The sequence below is a fragment of the Mustelus asterias genome, chromosome 21 (assembly GCF_964213995.1).
Source record: "Mustelus asterias chromosome 21, sMusAst1.hap1.1, whole genome shotgun sequence".
Lineage (NCBI taxonomy): Eukaryota > Metazoa > Chordata > Chondrichthyes > Carcharhiniformes > Triakidae > Mustelus > Mustelus asterias.
Genome location: NC_135821.1, coordinates 71,974,349 through 71,995,160, shown reverse-complemented (window position 1 = coordinate 71,995,160; position 20,812 = coordinate 71,974,349). Strand labels below are relative to the sequence as shown.

At 43.1% G+C, this 20,812-nt stretch overlaps 1 protein-coding gene across 1 annotated transcript in view; it reads left to right on the top strand.

Moving 5' to 3' along the window:
- LOC144508983 (lysosomal-associated transmembrane protein 4A-like) overlaps positions 1–20,812 on the top strand; it is a 28,179-nt gene that overhangs the window by 4,304 nt on the left and 3,063 nt on the right. The window contains exons 2-5 of the mRNA XM_078237203.1: positions 12,042–12,150; positions 12,831–12,907; positions 14,797–14,928; positions 18,395–18,490. Of these exons, the coding sequence (XP_078093329.1) occupies positions 12,042–12,150; positions 12,831–12,907; positions 14,797–14,928; positions 18,395–18,490 (414 nt within the window). The remainder of the gene's footprint in view (positions 1–12,041; positions 12,151–12,830; positions 12,908–14,796; positions 14,929–18,394; positions 18,491–20,812) is intronic.

Here is a 20,812-nt window from a genome sequence, read left to right as displayed (position 1 = left end):
CAGGTGACAAATCTGCTGACCTGAAGCTGGCAGGATCCTCCATCAGAATCAAAGATTGGAGTTGGACAATTTAATTGATCCTAACTACAATTTGAAATGTGGCTTTCCCACTAGGTAAAGATTGGGAAGAGCATTTGAAACCAGAAGACTCAATTTCCCTGACCTTTTATTGCGGGACAAGGAACAATAAATATGTGTTCCCGAAACCTGTCCCAACCCCACCTCCAAGACACCTTTTTGCTGCTGAGCTTCCCTTTGATAACAGCTGGGAAGAGCCGGCCAAGAGCATATCCCTGGAACCCTGCACATTATGTGGAGATGCTGGCGTTGGACTGGGGTGAACACAGTAAGAGTTTTAACAACACCAGGTTAAAGTCCAACAGGTTTATTTGGTAGCAAATGCCATTAGCTTTCAGAGCACTGCTCCTTCGTCAGATGGAGTGGCAATCTGCTCTCAAACAGGGCATACAGAGACACAAAATCAAGTTACAGAATACTGATTAGAATGTGAATCTCTACAGCCAACCAGGTCTTAAAGATACAGACAATGTGAGTGGAGGGAGCATTAAGCACAGGTTAAAGAGATGTGTATTGTCTCCAGACAGGACAGCCAGTGAGATTCTGCAAGTCCAGGAGGCAAGCTGTGGGGGTTACTGATAATGTGACATAAACCCAACATCCCGGTTTAGGCCATCCTCTTGTGTGCGGAACTTGGCTATCAGTTTCTGCTCAGCGACTCTGCGCTGTCGTGTGTCATGAAGGCCGCCTTGGAGAACGCTTACCCGAAGATCAGAGGCTGAATGCCCGTGACCGCTGAAGTGTTCCCCCACAGGGAGAGAACAGTCTTGCCTGATGATTGTCAAGCAGTGTTCATTCATCCGTTGTCGTAGCGTCTGCATGGTCTCCCCAATGTACCATGCCTCGGGACATCCTTTCCTGCAGCGTATCAGGTAGACAACGTTGGCCGAGTTGCAAGAGTAGGTACCGTGTACCTGGTCGATGGTGTTCTCACGTGAGATGATGGCATCCTTGTCAATGATCCGGCACGTCTTGCAGAGGTTGCTGTGGCAGTGTTGTGTGGTGTCGTGGTCACTGTTCTGAAGGCTGGGTAGTTTGCTGCAGACGATGGTCTGTTTGAGGTTGTGCACCTGCACCCGCACATTAACCATGGCCCATCCACCTAACCTGCACATCTTTGGACTGGGGGAGGAAAGCGAAGCACCCAGAAGTAACCCACCAGACATGGGAAGAATGTGCAAACTCTACACAGAAAGTCACCCAAGACCGGAATCAAACCCTGACGCTGTGAGGCAGCAGTGCTAACCATTGTGCCAGCGTGTCACCTTAGGTTTATATAAGCTTATCATTATCCTTTCTTTCAAGTTTTTTAAAGTTTATTTAGTCACAAGTAGGCTTATATTAACACTGCAATGAAGTTACTGTGAAAATCCCCTAGTTGTCACACATGGCGCCTGTTCGGGTACACCGAGCGAGAGAATTAAGCATGGTCAATGCGCCTAACCAGCACGTCGTTTTGGTCTGTGGGAGGAAACCGGAGCACCAGAGGAAACCCACACAGATACGGGGAGAAGGTGCAAACTCCACACAGACTGTGACCCAACGCCAGAATCGAACCCAAGTCTCTGGTGCTGTGAGGCAGCAGTGCTAACCACTGTCCCACCCTGCCGTAATATTCTGTGCCAGTTGAGATAAAACTTAGAATTTCATTATCTCTTTATTCTTAATGGCCTTATCAATCTGTGATACTACCTTTAATGTTCTGTGAACATTAAATGCTACCCACTGGTAGCGAAAATGGAACCTTGTGGAACTTTATTGTAACGTCCCAAACAGAAGTCGCTGCTGTTGCTGTTGGGATTCAAGGAAAATTGCATTTGGTGCACATCCTAGTTTAAGTGTAAGTAACATTTGGTGACACCAAATGACAAGCAAATTTAAGCTTTTGAGAATACATTGATCCTTCGGAGTTATATAAGGGGTCAGTTATGAATGATTGTCCCTGGAATCCTAATTGTAGGAAAATATTGCAAATTGATAAAATGTTTAACGTTTTGCTTCTCAACATACCATGTCAAATTGAAGATTATATTTCAAAATATGAAATTCAGTTACTCTGAATCTTTTAAAAATGAGTAGAATTGGATTTGTGCAGTTACCCACTGACATTAAAACAGTGGCTGTGGCAAGATTGAACACAACTAAAGAGCATTGCTTGTTTAAAATGATCATTTATTACAATTATTTGCTAATACCAGATGCGTGTATGAGGTTGCCTAAATTCTGGTTTTGTTATAATTGCTCATGACTGAAAACTTTTCTCAAAGGAAGTGGTTATATTGCATATTCTCTGCTCACTACATTGCAAGCTTATTTTCGGAAGCATTATTTTTTTTTAAATGTTTATTTATTAGTCAGAAGTAGGCTTACATTAACACTGCAATGAAGTTACTGTGAAAATCCCCTAGTCGCCACACTCCGGCGCCTGTTCGGGTACACTGAGGTAGAATTTAGGGTGGCCAATGCACCTAACCAGCACGTCTTTCGGACTGTGAGAGGAAACCAGAACACCCGGAGGAAACCCACTCAGACAATGATCCAAGTTGGGAATCGAACCTAGGTCCCTGGTGCTGTGAGGCAGCAGTGCATTATCAGGTGTTGTGCAGATTGTATACTATGTTCAGAAGGTCTTTTCTCCCGTTGATTCAATTTCTGCATAATTAAGGTTCATTATCTGATTAAAATGAAAAGGGAGGCGTACGTTAAGTCCAGGCAACTGAAAACAGATGGAGCTCTGGAGGAATACAGAGAGAGTAGGAAAGATCTCAAACGGGGAGTTAGAAGGGCAAAAAGAGGGCACGAGATGTTCTTGGCAGGCAGGATTAAGGAGAATCCTAAGGCATTCTATTCATACGTTAGGAACAAAAGAGTTGTCAGGGAGAAAATCGGACCTCTCAGGGACAAAGGAGGGGAATTATGCTTAGAACCCAAGGGAATAGGGGAGATCCTAAATAAATACTTTGCATCGGTATTCACGAAGGAGAGGGGCGTGTTAACCGGGAGTGTCTCGGAGGGAGGTGTTGACCCGTTAGAGAAAATCTCCATTACGAGAGAGGAAGTGTTAGGTTTTTTAGGGAACATTAAAACTGACAAAGCCCCAGGGCCTGATGGCATCTATCCTCGACTGCTCAGGGAGACGAGAGAGGAAATTGCTGGGCCTCTGACGGAAATCTTTGTCGCTTCTTTGGACACGGGTGAGGTCCCTGAGGATTGGAGGATAGCGAATGTGGTCCCGTTGTTTAAGAAGGGTAGCAGGGATAACCCAGGAAATTATAGGCCGTTGAGCTTGACGTCCGTGGTAGGGAAGTTGTTGGAGAGGATTCTTAGAGACAGGATGTATGTGCATTTAGAACGGAACAATCTCATTAGTGACAGACAGCATGGTTTTGTAAGAGGGAGGTCGTGCCTTACAAATTTGGTGGAGTTTTTTGAGGAAGTGACAAAAACGGTTGATGAAGGAAGGGCCGTGGATGTCGTCTATATGGATTTCAGTAAGGCATTTGACAAAGTCCCACATGGCAGGTTGGTTAAGAAGGTTAAGGCTCATGGGATACAAGGAGAAGTGGCTAGATGGGTGGAGAACTGGCTTGGCCATAGGAGACAGAGGGTAGTGGTCGAAGGGTCTTTTTCCGGCTGGAGGTCTGTGACCAGTGGTGTTCCGCAGGGCTCTGTACTGGGACCTCTGCTATTTGTGATATATATAAATGATTTGGAAGAAGGTGTAACTGGTGTAATCAGCAAGTTTGCGGATGACACAAAGATGGCTGGAATTGTGGATAGCGAAGAGCATTGTCGGGCAATACAGCAGGATATAGATAGGCTGGAAAATTGGGCGGAGAGGTGGCAGATGGAATTTAATCCGGATAAATGCGAAGTGATGCATTTTGGAAGAAATAATGTAGGGAGGAGTTATGCAATAAATGGCAGAGTCATCAGGAGTATAGAAACACAGAGGGACCTAGGTGTGCAAGTCCACAAATCCTTGAAGGTGGCAACACAGGTGGAGAAGGTGGTGAAGAAGGCATATGGTATGCTTGCCTTTATAGGACAGGGTATAAAGTATAAAAGCTGGAGTCTGATGATGCAGCTGTATAGAACGCTGGTTAGGCCGCATTTGGAGTACTGCGTCCAGTTCTGGTCGCCGCACTACCAGAAGGACGTGGAGGCATTGGAGAGAGTGCAGAGAAGGTTTACCAGGATGTTGCCTGGTATGGAGGGTCTTAGCTATGAGGAGAGATTGGGTAGACTGGGGTTGTTCTCCTTGGAAAGACGGAGAATGAGGGGAGATCTAATAGAGGTATACAAGATTATGAAGGGTATAGATAGGGTGAACAGTGGGAAGCTTTTTCCCAGGTCGGAGGTGACGATCACGAGGGGTCACGGGCTCAAGCTGAGAGGGGCGAAGTATAACTCAGACATCAGAGGGACGTTTTTTACACAGAGGGTGGTGGGGGCCTGGAATGCGCTGCCAAGTAGGGTGGTGGAGGCAGGCACGCTGACATCGTTTAAGACTTTCCTGGATAGTCACATGAGCAGCCTGGGAATGGAGGGATACAAACGATTGGTCTAGTTGGACCAAGGAGCGGCACAGGCTTGGAGGGCCGAAGGGCTTGTTTCCCGTGCTGTACTGTTCTTTGTTCTTTGTTCTTTATTATCTTTCTGACTTTAGGTTTAATTGATATTAACTTGAATTTGACACAGTGTTGGAGCTACTTATCCTGGAATTTAATCTTGTGACATTAGAAGAGCCTTGAAGAATACTTCAGGTGGCTAACACTGCTGCTTCACAGTGTCAGAAACCTGGGTTCAATTCCACCCTGGGTGACTGTCTGTGTGGAGTTTGCACATTCTCTCCATGTCTGCATGGGTTTCCTCTGGGTGCTCTGGTTTTCTCCCACAGTCCAAAGATGTGTAGGTTGGCTGAATTAACCATGGTAAATGGGCAGCATTACGGGGATAGGTTGGGGAGGGGCGGGGTGGTGCTTGGAGTAAAACGACCTTTCAGAGAGTCGGTGCAGATTCGATGGGCCGAATGGCCTCTTTCTGCACCGTAGGAATTCTATGATTCTACTGATCTGCAACAGTGAAAGAATTTGGTATGCAGATTTTGAGGCACTTCTCCCTTCATTGTCGCCCATGGTGTGCACCAGAGGCCCTGGAACAGGGTGGAGGGAGCAGTCAGCGTTCTCAGCTATTCAACCGAAGGAAATTTGGGTTGAAAACACCTTGACTGGGAGGAGGGTCATCGGTGAATGGCAATACAGGACCAGGAGAGGCAACAATCAAGAAGTTTCTTAATGCAGGTGTAATCCTCCCCGATCCTCATTCAGGTCAACAACTAACCTACTTTTGTTGCAGCTGCTCTGTAAGGGTGTATTTTTTTTTGGAGCTTTGTCAGTAATGACTGTGTCTCCGGGCAAAGCAGTTTTGCTTTGCTGGTCCCATATATATATTATGCCGTGCACATATTATGCCCTTTGTTAGGCCCTGTGCATTTGTAAACAATTTTTCTAGGTTTAGTTAAAAGTTGTCTCATGTTTATCCTTTGCCAATACAGCAGCCAGCACACTAGCAGTCCAAAGTGTCGATCTAAATTACTTCAATGGGTGTTTATGGTTGAGGGCAAATCACATTTGATAAATGAGATTTTTGATGAAGTAAAAGCAAGAGAAGCTGAGGGTGGTGCAGTTTCTATTGTATATAGTGTCATACTTGCCGTTCAATGAAGAGCACTGAATGAGTCGTGTGATAAGGGAAATGCCCTGAGGAGAGGTTGAGTAGACTAGGCACAGAAGAATGAGAGGTGATCTACGAACATAAGGATTAGGAGCGCGAGTATGTCAGTTGGCCCCTCAAGCCTGCTGTGCCATTTGATAAGATCATGGTTGATTATTTTTATACCAATAAGGGATGTGGGTGTCACTGGTTAGGCCAGCATTTATTACCCCCATCATTGCCCTTGAGGAGGTGATGGTGAGCTACTTTCATAGAATCATAGAATCCCTACAGTGCAGAAGGAGGCCATTCGGCCCATCGAGTCTGCACCGACCACAATCCCACCCAGGCCCTACCCCCACATAGTTTACCCGCTAATCCCTCTAACCTACGCATCTGAGGACTCTAAGGGGCAATTTTTAACCTGGCCAATCAACCTAACCCGCACATCTTTGGACTGTGGGAGGAAACCGGAGCACCCGGAGGAAACCCACGCAGACACGAGGAGAATGTGCAAACTCCACACAGACAGTGACCCGAGCCGGGAATCGAACCCGGGACCCTGGAGCTGTGAAGCACCAGTGCTAACCACTGTGCTACCATGCCGCCCTTGAACTTTCTTGTACAGCTGCAGCCCATGTGGTGTAGGTACACCCACGTGCTGTTAGGGAGGCAGTTCCACGACTTTTGACCCAGAGACAGTGAAGGAATGGCAATATAGTTCCAAGCTAGGATGGTGTGTGACTTGGAAGGGAACTTTCAGGTGGTGTTGTTCACATGTTGCCCTGGTCCTAGACAGTAGAGGTCACTGCTTTGGAAGGTGCTGTTGAAGGAGCTTTGGTGAGTTGCTGCAGTACATCTTGTGGACAGTACACACTGCTGCCACTATGTGGCAGTAATGGAGGGAGTGGATGTTGAAAGTGAGGAGTGGGGTGCTAACAAAGCAGGCTGCTTTGTGCTGGATGGCGTCAAACTTCTGAGTGCTGTCAGAGCTGTACTCATCTAGACAAGTGAAGAGTTTTAAAAATTCATTTATGGGATGTAGGTGTCATTGGCTAGGCCAGGATTTATTGCCCATCCCTGGTTGCCCTTGAGAAGGATTGGTGAGCTGTCTTCTTGAACCGCTGTCGTCCCTAGGTGCAGATACATTCACAGTGCTGTTAGGGAGGGAGTTCTAGAATTGAGACTCAACGACAGTGAAGGAACGACGATATATTTCTCAGTCAATGACTTGGAAGGAAATCTCCAAGTGGTGGTGTTCCCAGGTATCTGCCCTCGTCCTTTTAGATGGTAGACGTCATGGGTTTGGAAGGTGCTGCCTAAGGAACCTTGGTGAGTTCCAGCAATGCTTCTTGTAGATGGTGCACATGATGAAGGTATTGATTGGCACCCATCCATAAACAATCAAGTGGGCTGCTTTATCCTGGATGGTGTCAAGCTTCTGGTATGTTGTTGGAACTGTACTCATCCAGGCAGGTGAAGAGTATTCAATCGCTCTACTGACCTGCGCCTTGTAGATGGTGGAGAAGCTTTAAGGAGTCAGGAAGTGGGTTAATCTCCACAGAATTCCCAGCCTGTGACCAGCATTTGTAGCCACGATATTTATGTGGCTAGTCCAGTTCAATTTCTGGTCAATAGTAACCTCCAGAATGTTGATAGTGGCGTTTCAGCAATGGTAATGCCATTGAATAATAAGTGACAATGGTTAGTTTCTTTCTTTCACCTGATGGCCATTAACTGGCACTTGTGTAGCGTGCATGTTACTTGCCATTTCTCAGGTCAAGCTTGAATATTGGCCAGGTCTAGCTGTATATAGCAGGCACAGACTGCTTCAGTATCTGAGTCGTCATGAATGGTACTGAACATTGTGCAATCATCAATGAACATCCCTACTTTTGACCTTATGATGGAGTGAAGGTATTTGATGAAGCAGCTGAAAACGGTGGACCTAGGACACTCCTATCATGATGGCGTGGGACCTCCAACAACTATAACCATCTTTTTTGTGCTAGGTATGACTTTGACTCCAGCCAATGGAGAGTTGGCTCTTGATGCTACACTTTGTCAAATGCTTCCTTGATGTCAAGGGCAGGCACCCTCACTTCATTTCTTGAGTTCAACGATTTTGGTCCATGTCTGGACTAAGGTTGTAATGAGATCAGTAGCCTGAGTAGCCTTGGTGGAACCCGCACTGAGCACCAGTAAACAGGTTATTGCTAAGTATCGCTTGAAAGCACTGTCAATGACACTTTCCATCATTTTTCTGATGACCAAGAGTAGAATGATGGGGTAGTAATTGGCCAGGTTGGATTTATCCTTTTTGTGGACAGGACATACCTGGGCAGTTTTCCACATTGCCAGTTCAATACTAGTGTGGTAGCTTGACTAATGGCAGGGCAAGTTCTGGACCACGCAGTAATATTACTGGAATGTTGTCAGGGCCAGTTACCATTACAGCATCCATTCCCTTCAGACATTCTTGATATCACATGGAGTGAATTGAAATGCCTGAAGATTGGCGTCCATAGTGCCTGGGGACTCCCAGGGGGAGGCTGAAATGGATCATCCACTAGGCATTTCTGGCTGAAGGTTGGGGCCTCAACTCTACTTTCTTGTCTACCTCCAGAACCGTTGACTCTCTTGTTAGTTAAGAATCTATCAGCCTTGCATATATTCAATGATGCTCCCTGAAATGCACCCTGGAGAAGAGAATTCCAAAGGCTTATGATCCACTGAGAACAAAAATGCTTATCTCCATCTTAAATTGGAGACCCCTTTATTTTTAAATTGTCCCCTAGTTCCTGTTTCTCCCAGAAGGGGGTAACATCCTCTTGCATTCACTGTGTCAAGTCCCCTCAGTACCTTGTATGTTTCAATAAGGTCACCTCCTTCTTCTAAATTCCAGTGGTCAGGCCCAACCTGTCCAATCTTTCATCATAAGATGAGCCCTTTGTCTCAGGAATCAGTCGAGTGAACCTTCTTTGAACTGTTTCTAATACGTATCCTTTCTCAAACAAGGAGACCAAAACTATACACAGTACTTGAGATGTGGTCCTCCTCACTATTTATTTGAGATGTGGCCTCAAAAAAGCTCTGTACAACTATAGCAAAACATCTCTCCGTTTACATGACATTCCCTTTGCAATAAATGACAAATGTTTCACATGCCTTCATAATCACTTGCTGTACCTGTATACAAACTTTCAGTGATTCATGTACCAGGCCCCACACATCCTTCTATACCACCAAGTTCTGCAATCTATCCCCACTTCATAGTATGCTGCTTTTTTATTATTCTTGCCAAAGTGGACAAGTTCATATTTCCCACATTATACACCATCTGCCAAATCTCTGCCCACTCAATTGACGCATCTTTATCCCTTTGCAGACTCTTCACAATTTAGTCTTCTACCTATCTTTGTCATCAGCAAATTTAGCAGCCACACAATCTGTCCCTTCATCCAAGTCATTGATATAGATTAGAAATAGTTGAATCCTTGCGGCACTCCACTAGTTACAGCTTGCCTACCTGAAAATGATTCATTTATCCTTACTCTTTGTTTCCTGTTAGCTACTCAATCCTTTGTTATCCCCATGCACCATGACCTCTTAATGATAGATTCTAGCAGTTTCCCTTTGGCTGATTTTAGGTGAATTGGCCTATCGTTTCTTGTTTTCTGTCTTCCTCTCTTAAATAGAGGAATTGCAATCACTATTTTCCAATGTGATGGGACCTTTCCAGAATGTAACGAATTTTGAAAAATTGCAACTAATACATATATGAGGGTGAATTTTACCATCCCGCCTGCCATGGGAATCTGAGTGGGTGAGGGGCGGATCATGGAAAGGTCCGTTGACCTCGGATGGGATTTTCTGGTTTCAGGGCAAGCAAGGCCAGAAAATCCCACCCATGATCTCAGCCACTTTTCAGACCCTAGGATGCTGGTCATCAGGTCCTGGGAACTTGTAATTCTAATGGTTTACTCAGTACTCTTTCCTTGGTGAATGGAATTGTTTAAAGTTGCTCCCTTCTCTTCATCTCTTGATTTACAAGAATTTCTGGGATGTTATTTGTGTCTTCTACAGTAAAGACAGGCACATAGTGTGGAATTATACTGGTTTGCCCTGCCCTTCGATGGGCGGGAGCGAGCCGGTAAAATCACACGAGAGCCGAGGAATCGGGACTGCACCCAATTTCCCGGCTCTCGCGATCTTACCAGAAGTGGATTTCCAGCGCAGTCGGCCTCTAGCCCACTTCCAGCTAGAGGCTGAATATATGTTAATTTATTCAAATCTTTATTTGCATCTGATTAGTGAGCCCAGCGCTCAATCGTCTGGCCTCACTTGCCTTTATATCTAGAGGACCAACGCTCACTTTAGTTGCCATTTTCCTTTCTCAGTACTTGTAGGAACTCTTACTATCTGTTTTTTATTTCTAGCTAGCTTACTTTCATTTTGCGCTCCTTATTTTTATTTATCTTAGTTTTTAAATTCAGTCCAATCTTCTGACCAACCACTAATCTTCACAGAATTATACTGTACACTTTTTCTTTGAATTTGATACTATCTTTAATTTCTTTAGCCACAAATGACGTATCCTTCGCAAAGAGTCCTTCTTTCTCATTAGAATGTATCTTTGCTGAGTGTTATGAAATATCTCAAATGTCTATCCTAACATTTAACCTAATTTCCCAGTTCACTTTAGCCAACTCTGCCTTTCTTACCTTGTAATTACCTTTATTTATGTTTAAAACATTAGTCTTAGACCTATGCTTCTTACTCTCAAACTGAATGTGAAATTCAATCATGCATGATTTTTGCTAGCTCGAGGCTCCTTTACAAAGGGGTCATTAATTACACTTGTCTCATTGCACATTACTATACCAGGTTTAGAATAACCTGCTCTCTGGTTGGCTCTAGAACATGCTAATCTAGTAAATTGTCATGAAAGCCTATGATAAACTCATCTCCCAGATGACCTTTGCCAATCTCATTTGTTCTACCAAATATAGATTAAAATCACTCATTGTTATTGCAGTACCTTTCTTACGAGCCCTTGTTATTTCTTCCTGTACACTTTGTCCTTCAGTGACGTCACTGTTGTGGGACCTAGAAACCACTCCTACAAGTGACTTCTTATCCAGCCAAACGAATTCCAGATCTTGATCTTTAGAATGAAGGTCATCTCTCACTATTGTATTAATGTCACTCTTTATTAACTATTAATTAACTACCCCATCTCTTTTTTTCCCTAGCTTGCAGCATGAGTGGAGGGAGATTGCTGTTCACAATTTACATTCACAATTTGGACTTGGAATCAAAAATGCAATTTCTAAATTTATTGGTGATGTGGGGGATAGACAATACTGAGGAGGATGGCAAAAGATTGCAGGAGGGCATTAGTAAACTTGCAGGGAGAGGTAATTTGTAACTTGAAAAGTTCAAGACTCAGTGGGAACAAAGAGTACAAATACAAAATCACAAGTTGCGCACAGGTTAGCAAGGCCATAAACAAAACAAACAAAGCTTTAGGCTTTATTTTTAGAGGGATGGTATTGAAAAGTATAGAAGTTATAATAAACTCATATTGAACCTTGGACAGACCACATTTGGGGTACTCTGTGCAGTTCTGGCCTCCATATCAGAAAAAGGATCTAAAAATACAAGGGTATAAATATCAGGAATGGATTGACAGGCTAGGTTTTTTTTTCTTTTGAAATCATTAGGCTGAGGGTGACCTAATAGAGGTTTTTAAAATTACAAAAGGTTTTGATCGAGTGGATACGGGGAGAATTTTTCTGTTCTAGGAAATAGTACAACTGGAGTATGACTAGAGGACATTGATTTAAGATAGTCACCAAGCAATTCAATAGAGAATTTAGAGAAAATTTCTTTACCAAAAAAATGTGGAATTTGCTACCAGAGGGAGTCGTTAAAGTGCAAAGTGTAGATGCATTTAAGAGCAAACTAGTCAAGCATGAAGGAGAAGAGAATGGATGGTTATGATGGTAAACTTAGATGAGAAAAGTTAGGAAATGGCTTAAGTGGAGCATAAACGCTGGAATGGACTGGTTAAGCCAAATGATTGATTTCTGTGCAGTATATCTGATGTAATGCTCTGCAGTTGAGCAACATCAAGACTTGGAATGGCACTTGTGTCCAGTCCCGTGCATCTTGCAGCTCACCAATGGACAACCACTATTACAATATGTATTTAGAAATAGCAGAATGCTCTTTTGTTCCTACAGGTTCTTTGGACGATAATGGCTGGATTTGAACTGGTGAGGCTGTTCAGGCCAGATTCGAAAGTAGATGTCTCTATGGTTGGTATTCATCTTGAAGGTGTCTTTCACAGAGGTAAATGAATATTTTGGATGCTCCTGCCTTAATTGGTAATGTTTTAGAGTAGAAAATCTGCAGTATGCTGTGAAAATGCTTCACACATAGTGTGGCAATATTTTATTTTAGCACTGTAGATTGTGGTGAGCAATCGCACACATTAAAATATGTTAAATTCAAAGGTACATCACTATAGATTTTCACACTGATGCACCAATGCAACCAGGGATAAAAATAAATTTAATGTGGTCTGCTAATAACTTATTTAAGCCTAAGTTTAGGTAGGTGGGCAGGGGGACAGGAGAAAGTGACTTATTTCTCTTTGGCAGCTACTTTTAAGTTAAATGAAAATTGGTATCCCTTTTGATGCTGAATGTTGGGCCTGATCCTCGTATCTAGATCCAGTGTCAGTGCTGAGCAAAATTGAAACTATGTACAAATACAAAAATATTCTGGTTTATAAATATGCTTGAAAGCTTAATTGAATAAAACTTTGGTTCTCAACCTTATTGTTAAAATACAGGCTAATTAATTTAAAACATAGTTTCATGGAATGAGTTTAGATTTTGAATATATAGTGCTTCTGTCACTCATCTTTGCTAAGGCAGTTTCCTAACTCGATGATTAATTGTCCCAGTTTAATTCTACTATTCAAAGCCATTTTCCACTAATGCATAGAAATGCACTATATCTTTCAGTGGAGACTTTTACATCTCTTGTCTTTGACGTTTTAATGTCTACTATCAGTGGCTTAGGAGTTTATGGCGTTATTAAGGTAAGGATCAACCAATTTTATATTAAAGTTAGCAGACAGTTATATTCATTAAAACAGTCTATTTTAACCACATTAGGTACCAACCTTTGATAATATAAAACTTATATTGCATTAGTTCAAACTCGTGCATCTGTTCTGAGATTGCCAATCTGGTTGACAAAATGGAGAGTGCACCTAATGTGGCACCACCTTGAAGAGATTGAGCTTCACAGAAACTGCCGTGTAACTGAATCTGGTATAAAGCCTATTTTCTAAATTTCAGAAATAAAAACATCCTGGTGGTTTTTCATCTTGGGTTGGTTGGCTTCTTTTAAGATGGAACAGCAGTAGCATTTTTGTTTTACAACTGCAGAGAGTTGAGCTTTAGGCAATCATTTATCTATGAAGACACGGGAGTTCATTTTGCTCCAGTACAAACTAGGTACTGGAACACTATCTCAGTGTGAGGTCTGCATTAAACCACGAGTAATCGCAGCAGAAGTCTTACTTCAGACTATCTGCAATTTTCTTTCCAAATAGCCTCTCAAAAATTGCTCCTCTGTGAGCACAGCCATAATCCAAAGTCGCATTTTGCTCAATGTTTTCCTTGTGCAACTTGAATACATCCTCCCATTCCAGGCACAAGTGTGCTGAGGTCCTGGTCTGTTTTGCCAGAGGCCAGAGACCCGTGCGAGGTGATGCATTTTGGAGGATCAAATTTAGGTGTGAATTAAACTGTAAATGGCAGAACCCTTAGGAACATTAATATACAGAGGGATCTGGGTGTGCAGGTCCACAGTTCCCTAAAAGTGGCAACACAGGTGGCCAAGATGATTAAGAAGCCATATGGCATACTTGCCTTCATCAGCCGGGGCATTGAGTGCAAGAGTTGGGAAATCACGTTGCAGCTATACAAAATCTTGGTTAGGCAGTATTTGGAGTATTGCGTGCAGTTCTGGTCACCACACTACCAGATGGACGTGAAAGCTTTGGAGAGAGTGCAAAGAAGGTTCACCAGGATGTTGCCTGATCTCAAGGATGTTGGCTATGTGGAGAGGTTGAATAAACTAGGATTGTTTTCAATGGAAAGATGGAGGCTGAGGGGAGACGTGATAGAGGTCTACAAAATCATGAGAGGCATCGGCATGGATAGTCAGAGGCTTTTTCCAAGGGTGGAAGTGTCAATTATAAGTGGGCACAGGTTCAAGGTGAGAGGGGGAAAGTTTAAGGAAGATGTGCGGGGGAAATGTTTCACGCAGAGAGTGGTGGGTGCCTGGAATGCGTTGCCATAGGAGGTGGTGGAAGAAGGCACATTAGCAACATTTACAAGGCATCTGGATGGGTACGTGAATAGAGGGATACGGACCGAGTAAGGGCAGAAGATTTTTTTTTAGCCTAGCTGGGGCATCATGATCAGCACAGACTTGGAGGACTGAAGGACCTGTTTCTTTGCTGTACTTTTCTTTGTCCTTTATCTTTTGCGCATTCTCAGGCCGTGATTTTTACAGGGGGATGTAAGGGTGCAGGGGCACCCAGTAGCGTGCAGTGAACCCCAAATTTTTAGTGACATCATCAGCAGAACCTCATTTGAATAAATGTTTACAGAGTCCTGCCTGACAGCTGTCGAGATTTACCACTTGAGGGCAGGTAATGTGGGGAATCTGATGACAGGATGCAGCAGCCAAGGACCGAGAAGAATAGTATACAGCTGTCAGTAAGGGAAGGAGACTTTGGGTGCAATCAGAGGTATGGGGAGGGAGAAATACCAGGAGAACCCAGGGGAAATGTACTCCCATGACACATGGAGTAAGACATTTGCAATGATAATTACTTCAGTTTTTCAATTATCCAAGAAACATTCATGTAGAAACATGTGCTTCTATTGACTATTTTCCTATTTTTTTGTCTAGTACTTTCCACATTTTCTGACTCCATTTATATGTTACCTGGTATCTGACATCATCATCTATTGTATAGAAGTGCTTGGCATCTATGTTGAACTTCCAGGATATATGCATGCCAAGTATTATGTTCAAAATGTGGTAAGTTTTATCTCTCAGGGTCTTGAATTTTCTATTTGAAAGGGAATAGTTTTTGTTCCTCTTTTTTTTACTTCATTTTTCTTTGCATTTGTATTCTTGACTGAAGATAAGATTGAGAATGGTAGTTCCCTTAACTTGCCTACTGTCCCCACCTCCCTTTGGAAATCTGTTATTATCAACTTCTCAAAAAAGACAACACTATCCTTATACCTCACTATCCTTCCAAACTACCACCTCATTCCCACGTGTTGTTACCCCCTAATTCCATGTCCATTTTCCTACAGCTCTGTTTGAACATCCCCAATCAGGTGTCTGCAATTGTCATGGTACTGAAACAGCCCCAAGTCAAGTCCCAAGTGGTACCATCTGTGAATGTGAGCTTGGTGCACATTGCAAACTTTAGTATGGTTAACCATGCCATCCTCTGATAACATTTTTATGTTGCCCAACTGGCGGGAATGCCCTTGCCTGGTTCCACTTTTAAATATCCGTTTGGGAATTGCAAATATCCTGCAATGTCTCCTATTCCCACCCCATGCCATTGACAGTAGAGTCGCTCACATGCTATATCCTTGGCTGCCTACCCTTTCCCATTTGTGTGCTGCCCACATGTGATCTGATCCCACATTCTCTGACCTACCTCTGTATTGTCAGCATTTTTGCCTAGTTGTGTATGAGCAGCAATTGTCTGCAATTGCACAGTGAAGGATTGATGCCGTTGACATTAGCTATGTGACAAACTCCACTTCCTAGCCATTGATCCTGAACCACTCTATCCCCCGCCCCCGCCCCCCCCCCCTCCCCCCCCCCCCCCCCCCTTTTCCTGGTGACTGTTGTGGGCTGAACCAGACTATTTGAAACTTTGGCTTCCTATTTGACCCTGAGCTCAGCCACTAGCTCCATATGCTCTCCATCGTAAAGATTGCCTCCTTTCACCTCCACAATACCACCCACCTCTCTCTACCTCAATCACCATGCTCGAAAACACCATCCATACTTTTACTACCTCACATAAACTTGAGCATATACAAAATGCTGCAGTCCATATCCTCTTAACCTTATACTTTCTAACTTAGATCTGCTCCTGGTGTATCAGCATCTCAAAGCTCTCATCCACAGAATCAAATCACTCCACAGCTGCTTCTCCTCATTTTAGTTGTGTAATTTTCTCCAGCCTGACCATCCTCAATCCTCCAACTCTAGCTTCCTGTGCATTCTGCACTTCCTTTTCCCACCATTGGCTATGCCTTTACCTTTATGTCAAGGCTCCAAACCCTGAAAATTCCTGAAACTTTGCTCCTCAAAACCAACCTTTTAGTGAGACTTTTAACTCTTGTCAACTTTTGCTTGATAGTGCTCCTGGAATATTTTCCCACATTGAAGGAAGTGTATAAATACAAATTATTCAGACTTGATCAAAGATCTGTAATATCACTTACGTTTTTGAATTAAAAGAATGAGAATTGATTCAGTTGAGTTAGGGTCCATCATTGCAACACAATGCAAGGATTCTGATCTCAAGACATATATGGGGCGATTCTCCCAAAACAACTCTAAGTATCGAATTCGCATTAAAACTGGAGTAAATCCCGCTGTTTTATTCAGTGGGAGTTTCAAAATGAATCTCCCACACTCCTGTGCACTGTAGAGTGCACGAGAGTAAATCACTCCAAAAAGCTGGAGGCAAGGCCTATTCCCGCTGGAGAGGAGGGCAGCATAGCGCTGAGTAGGCCACTGTGCATGCACCAATCTGTCAGCACCGGGATCGGCACGCACGCAATGACCCCGCATTGCTGGCTTCCCCATAGCTGCTCGTACAACACCCCCTCCCAATGGCCTGATCGCTGGCCCCCCCCTGAACATGCCTCATCCCCCCACCCCCCTCCCCCCCACCCCGATGCCCAACCCCGCTGGCCTCCCTCCCTCTGCTCAAGATCTGTATGCAGAGTGGCAGCGGGACCCCCCCACCCCTCCGATTTCCCCCCATTAGAACCCCCTCCTCCGGCACTGCCCGATGCCTAGTGGGCAGTGCCAAGATGCTCCCTGGGTATTGCCACTTTGTGGAGATGCTGGCGTTGGACTGGGGTAAACACAGTAAGAGTTTTAACAACACCAGGTTAAAGTCCAACAGGTTTATTTGGTAGCAAATGCCATTAGCTTTCGGAGCGCTGCTCCTTCGTCAGATGGAGTGGATATCCACTCCATCTGATGAAGGAGCAGCTCTCCAAAAGCTAATGGCATTTGCTACCAAATAAACTTGTTGGACTTTAACCTGGTGTTGTTAAAACTCTTACTGTTTTGCCACTTGGGCAGAGCCGGGGGCCAGGCTGGCACTGCCAAGGTGGCAATGCCCCCACCCCTCCTGGCCTGGACCCTCTGGGGGGCCTCGATTGCCCCCCTTCACTCCAGCAGGCTCGGGCTGCTAGCTCCCCGCAAGTGGGGAGTTATAGTAAGCCCCGCTGGAGTGAACCACTCCTAATGGGGGGGGAGACGCTTGTGGACCCGGAGACTTCGACCCCAGGCCCGCTAATGAAATGTAAAATAGATTTAAATTGTCATTTGCATAAATTATGCAGCTCCACACTGATTTCTGGCGTGAAGTTGACGGCACTGGAAATCCAGCTGTCAGAAACACGCGTAGGCTGTGGCGCCCAGCAGGGAGCCCACAGAATGGCCTCAGCTTGAGTCTCCCGGCCCGCTGTGTTACAAAAGTAGCGCAGCAGGCTGGGAGAATCGCCCCCATGGTATCATTCTCCGATGTATTGTCAATTTAATCTCTCAAATGTAAAAGCTTACAATTGCCTACAATTAGTTTTGTCATCCAGATATTGTGGTATCTGCAATGTCAGTCTTTTTAAAAAATATATTCATTCATGGGATTTGGGTGTCGCTGGCTGAGACAGCATTTGTTGCCTATTCCTAATTGCCCTTGAACTAAGTGCCATTCCAGAAGGCCTTTAAGAGTCAACCACATTGCTGTGGGTCTGATGTCACACGTAGGCCACATCAGGTAAGGATGACCGATTTCCTTTCCCAAAGTGATCCGGATGTATTTTTCCAAAAATCGATGCTGGTTCCAGATTTTTTTTGTTGAATTCAGATTTCACCATCTGATTGACATTCGAACCCAGGCCCCCAGAACCTTACTCTTGGTCTCTGGATTGCTAGTCCAGTGACAATACCGCTTTGCCACCGCTTCTTCCTGTGAATACATATTAATTTTAAAGCCAACATACAGGTGGGGTCCTCATTCAATCAGTCTGGGCTTGATTTCAACTGTGCTTTGAGATGCTGATAATTATTATACTATCCAGTCCTCTTTTTAACATATGCAAGAGGAAACATAGTCTGATAGAGTCGAACACCCCTTACTGATGTGAAGAGTCAGTGATTTTTAGATTTTAAAAATTTTCATCTAATGTTATATGGTTTGTATTTCTAAATGACTGATAATTTTCCTGCCAAGTTTTATTTCCCAGAAAGAGAAATTGTGACTGATCCAGACTCCATTAAAGCCACCATATTGTACACAGTTATATTTCTATGCGTTCTATGTTTGAAGGTAAGAAATTTGAATATTGTTAAATGCAAAATTTAATATAAAATTAAATTAAAAGACTTAAAATAAGCAACATGCACTGTATCCTGTTGACTGGCTATTATTATGATAGCTCAAAACCTAATCCTTTGTTCAAAAGCTAATGCTTAACCAGAAATATCTGGAGTCCATACTGAACCCGTTGGATATTGCCAATGTTAATGTGACATTTTTGTAGATTCATTGCACTCACAGCGCAGAAAGGTTATTTAGCTCAGTACCAATGGTTGACCTTGCATCAGAATATATACTATAATCTATGTATCTGCCTGTCCCTGGATTTCATATTCTACAGATCTAAATATTTATCCAAACTACCCGAAATGTTATCCAAGTTTCCCCTTTTGTTCTAATGATGATCCTAAGTACATGCCTCCTTATGCTGATTTGCCCTAAAGTGAAAATGTTTTGCTAATACAAAAACAAAATACTGTGGATGCTGTAAATTTGAAATAAAAACAAAAGTTGGTAGGAATACTGCCAAAATTGGCAGGTTATACTACTGGCCTGAAATCCCTTGGGCTGACTAGTATTGATCTTCACTGCTTGACAAATGTTATCCTAAGTAACTGTGACCATGGTAAGCTATCCCTCCTCATCATTTCTTGACCTGTCTTCAGGATTGGACATGGTTAACCACACCAGACCCCTTCAACACAACTCTTCTGTCATCCATCTATCAAACTGTAGCCTGAGAATCACCTGTAATAGTTTCTCTTCCTACTTGAGTACCATAACTTTTGAAGTCCTCCCAGAATCTAGCTTTGATCCCTCCTGTTTCTCTTAGAATACTACAAACAGTTCTACTCTCCATATTGTAAAACAGAGGAACACTGATGAAGGTGCAAAACAGATTTACAAGAATGGTATTCGAACTGTGAGAATATGTTTGGCAACTGTTAGAATGCTTGGCAAGAAAGGCTGAACTGTCTGGGGCTCTCTTTAGAAAAGAGAGAGTTGAGGGTTGAAGGAGTTTAATAGTGTACCTCTCCAAGCAGACGCATTGTCGGTCTAAACTGTTGTACAGTTTTCCTAGATGTAATTGGTTAGTAAATTATAGCCCAGCCACTGCATACAAGGCATTATTTTATCTGTTTTCCTGAGAGAAAGTGGTAAATAGTGTGCTGCCTGAATCTGCAGAGAGGCACTCTATCATGTACATAAATGATTTGGAATCAGGAATTGGAGGCATGGAGTTAAAATTTTCAGACAATCTTAAACTGTGGTCTATAGCTAATAACATGAAGAAGTACGGCAAAATACAGGGACGACAAAACATGCTTGCGGAGGGAGCTGATAAATGCTAAATAAACTTCAATATGGTGAAAGTGAGGCAAGTCATTTTGTCCCGGAGGAGTAAGGCAGTCACTTATCCCTTAGAAGATACACTAAATGGGGTAGAGTATAAAGAGATCTGAGAATGCAAATACACAAAGTACTAAAGTTTGCTTTTAAAGAAATAGAATGCAAAATGTTAAATTTGTTTGGGTCATTTGGGTTAGATCATACTTGCAGTTCTGTTCTTCACACAGCAGAAAGGATGTGGAAGCACTGGAGAAAATGTAAACAATATTTACAAGGATTTTGCCAGAATTAAGAGGATGCAAGTATCAGGAAAATTGAGCAGTCTGGAATTACTTTATCTGGAGAAAAAGAGACTTAATTTTATGAAGGGGTTTGATAGGGTAGCTGAGGAGAAATTGTTTCCATCAGAGCAAAGCCATTTGACCAAATAATTTAAGAAGGAATTCCTTTGTTGAAGAGGTTGAAGCAGATAACATTGACATAGTTAAGGCAACGTATGCACATATGTGAAAGGAATAGAAGTTATGGAGATATAATGGGAAAAGGTAATTTGGATAGGAGGTGGCCTGTGTTGAGTATAAACACTGACATAGACCAGTTGGGTTGAATGGAGTGTTTCAGAGCTGTTAATTCTATGTAAAATCTTTGATAATCGCAATTAGGGCTTCAAACTGAGCTCTGGGCACTCGAATACTGATATTGTTCAGGTTGCTCTTTCTTCTGTCCTTTCCTCTCTTTCAAGACAATAACTTAACCTGATAGACTTACTGTTGTATCATCACATCTTTAAAAATGCAGTTTTGTAAACTTAGAACGCTGAGCCTGTTCATTTTAAAGCGAAGGCTTGGGTGTTAATAGATGTTTTAGGTTTCTAGATTGCCTAATTCAAAAATAAAAGATTAAATTTCTCTAGTTAACATGCTCGTTCTAACAGAGGTAAAGGATAAAAATATAGAAATTAAAAGCTGGAGTAGGCCATTC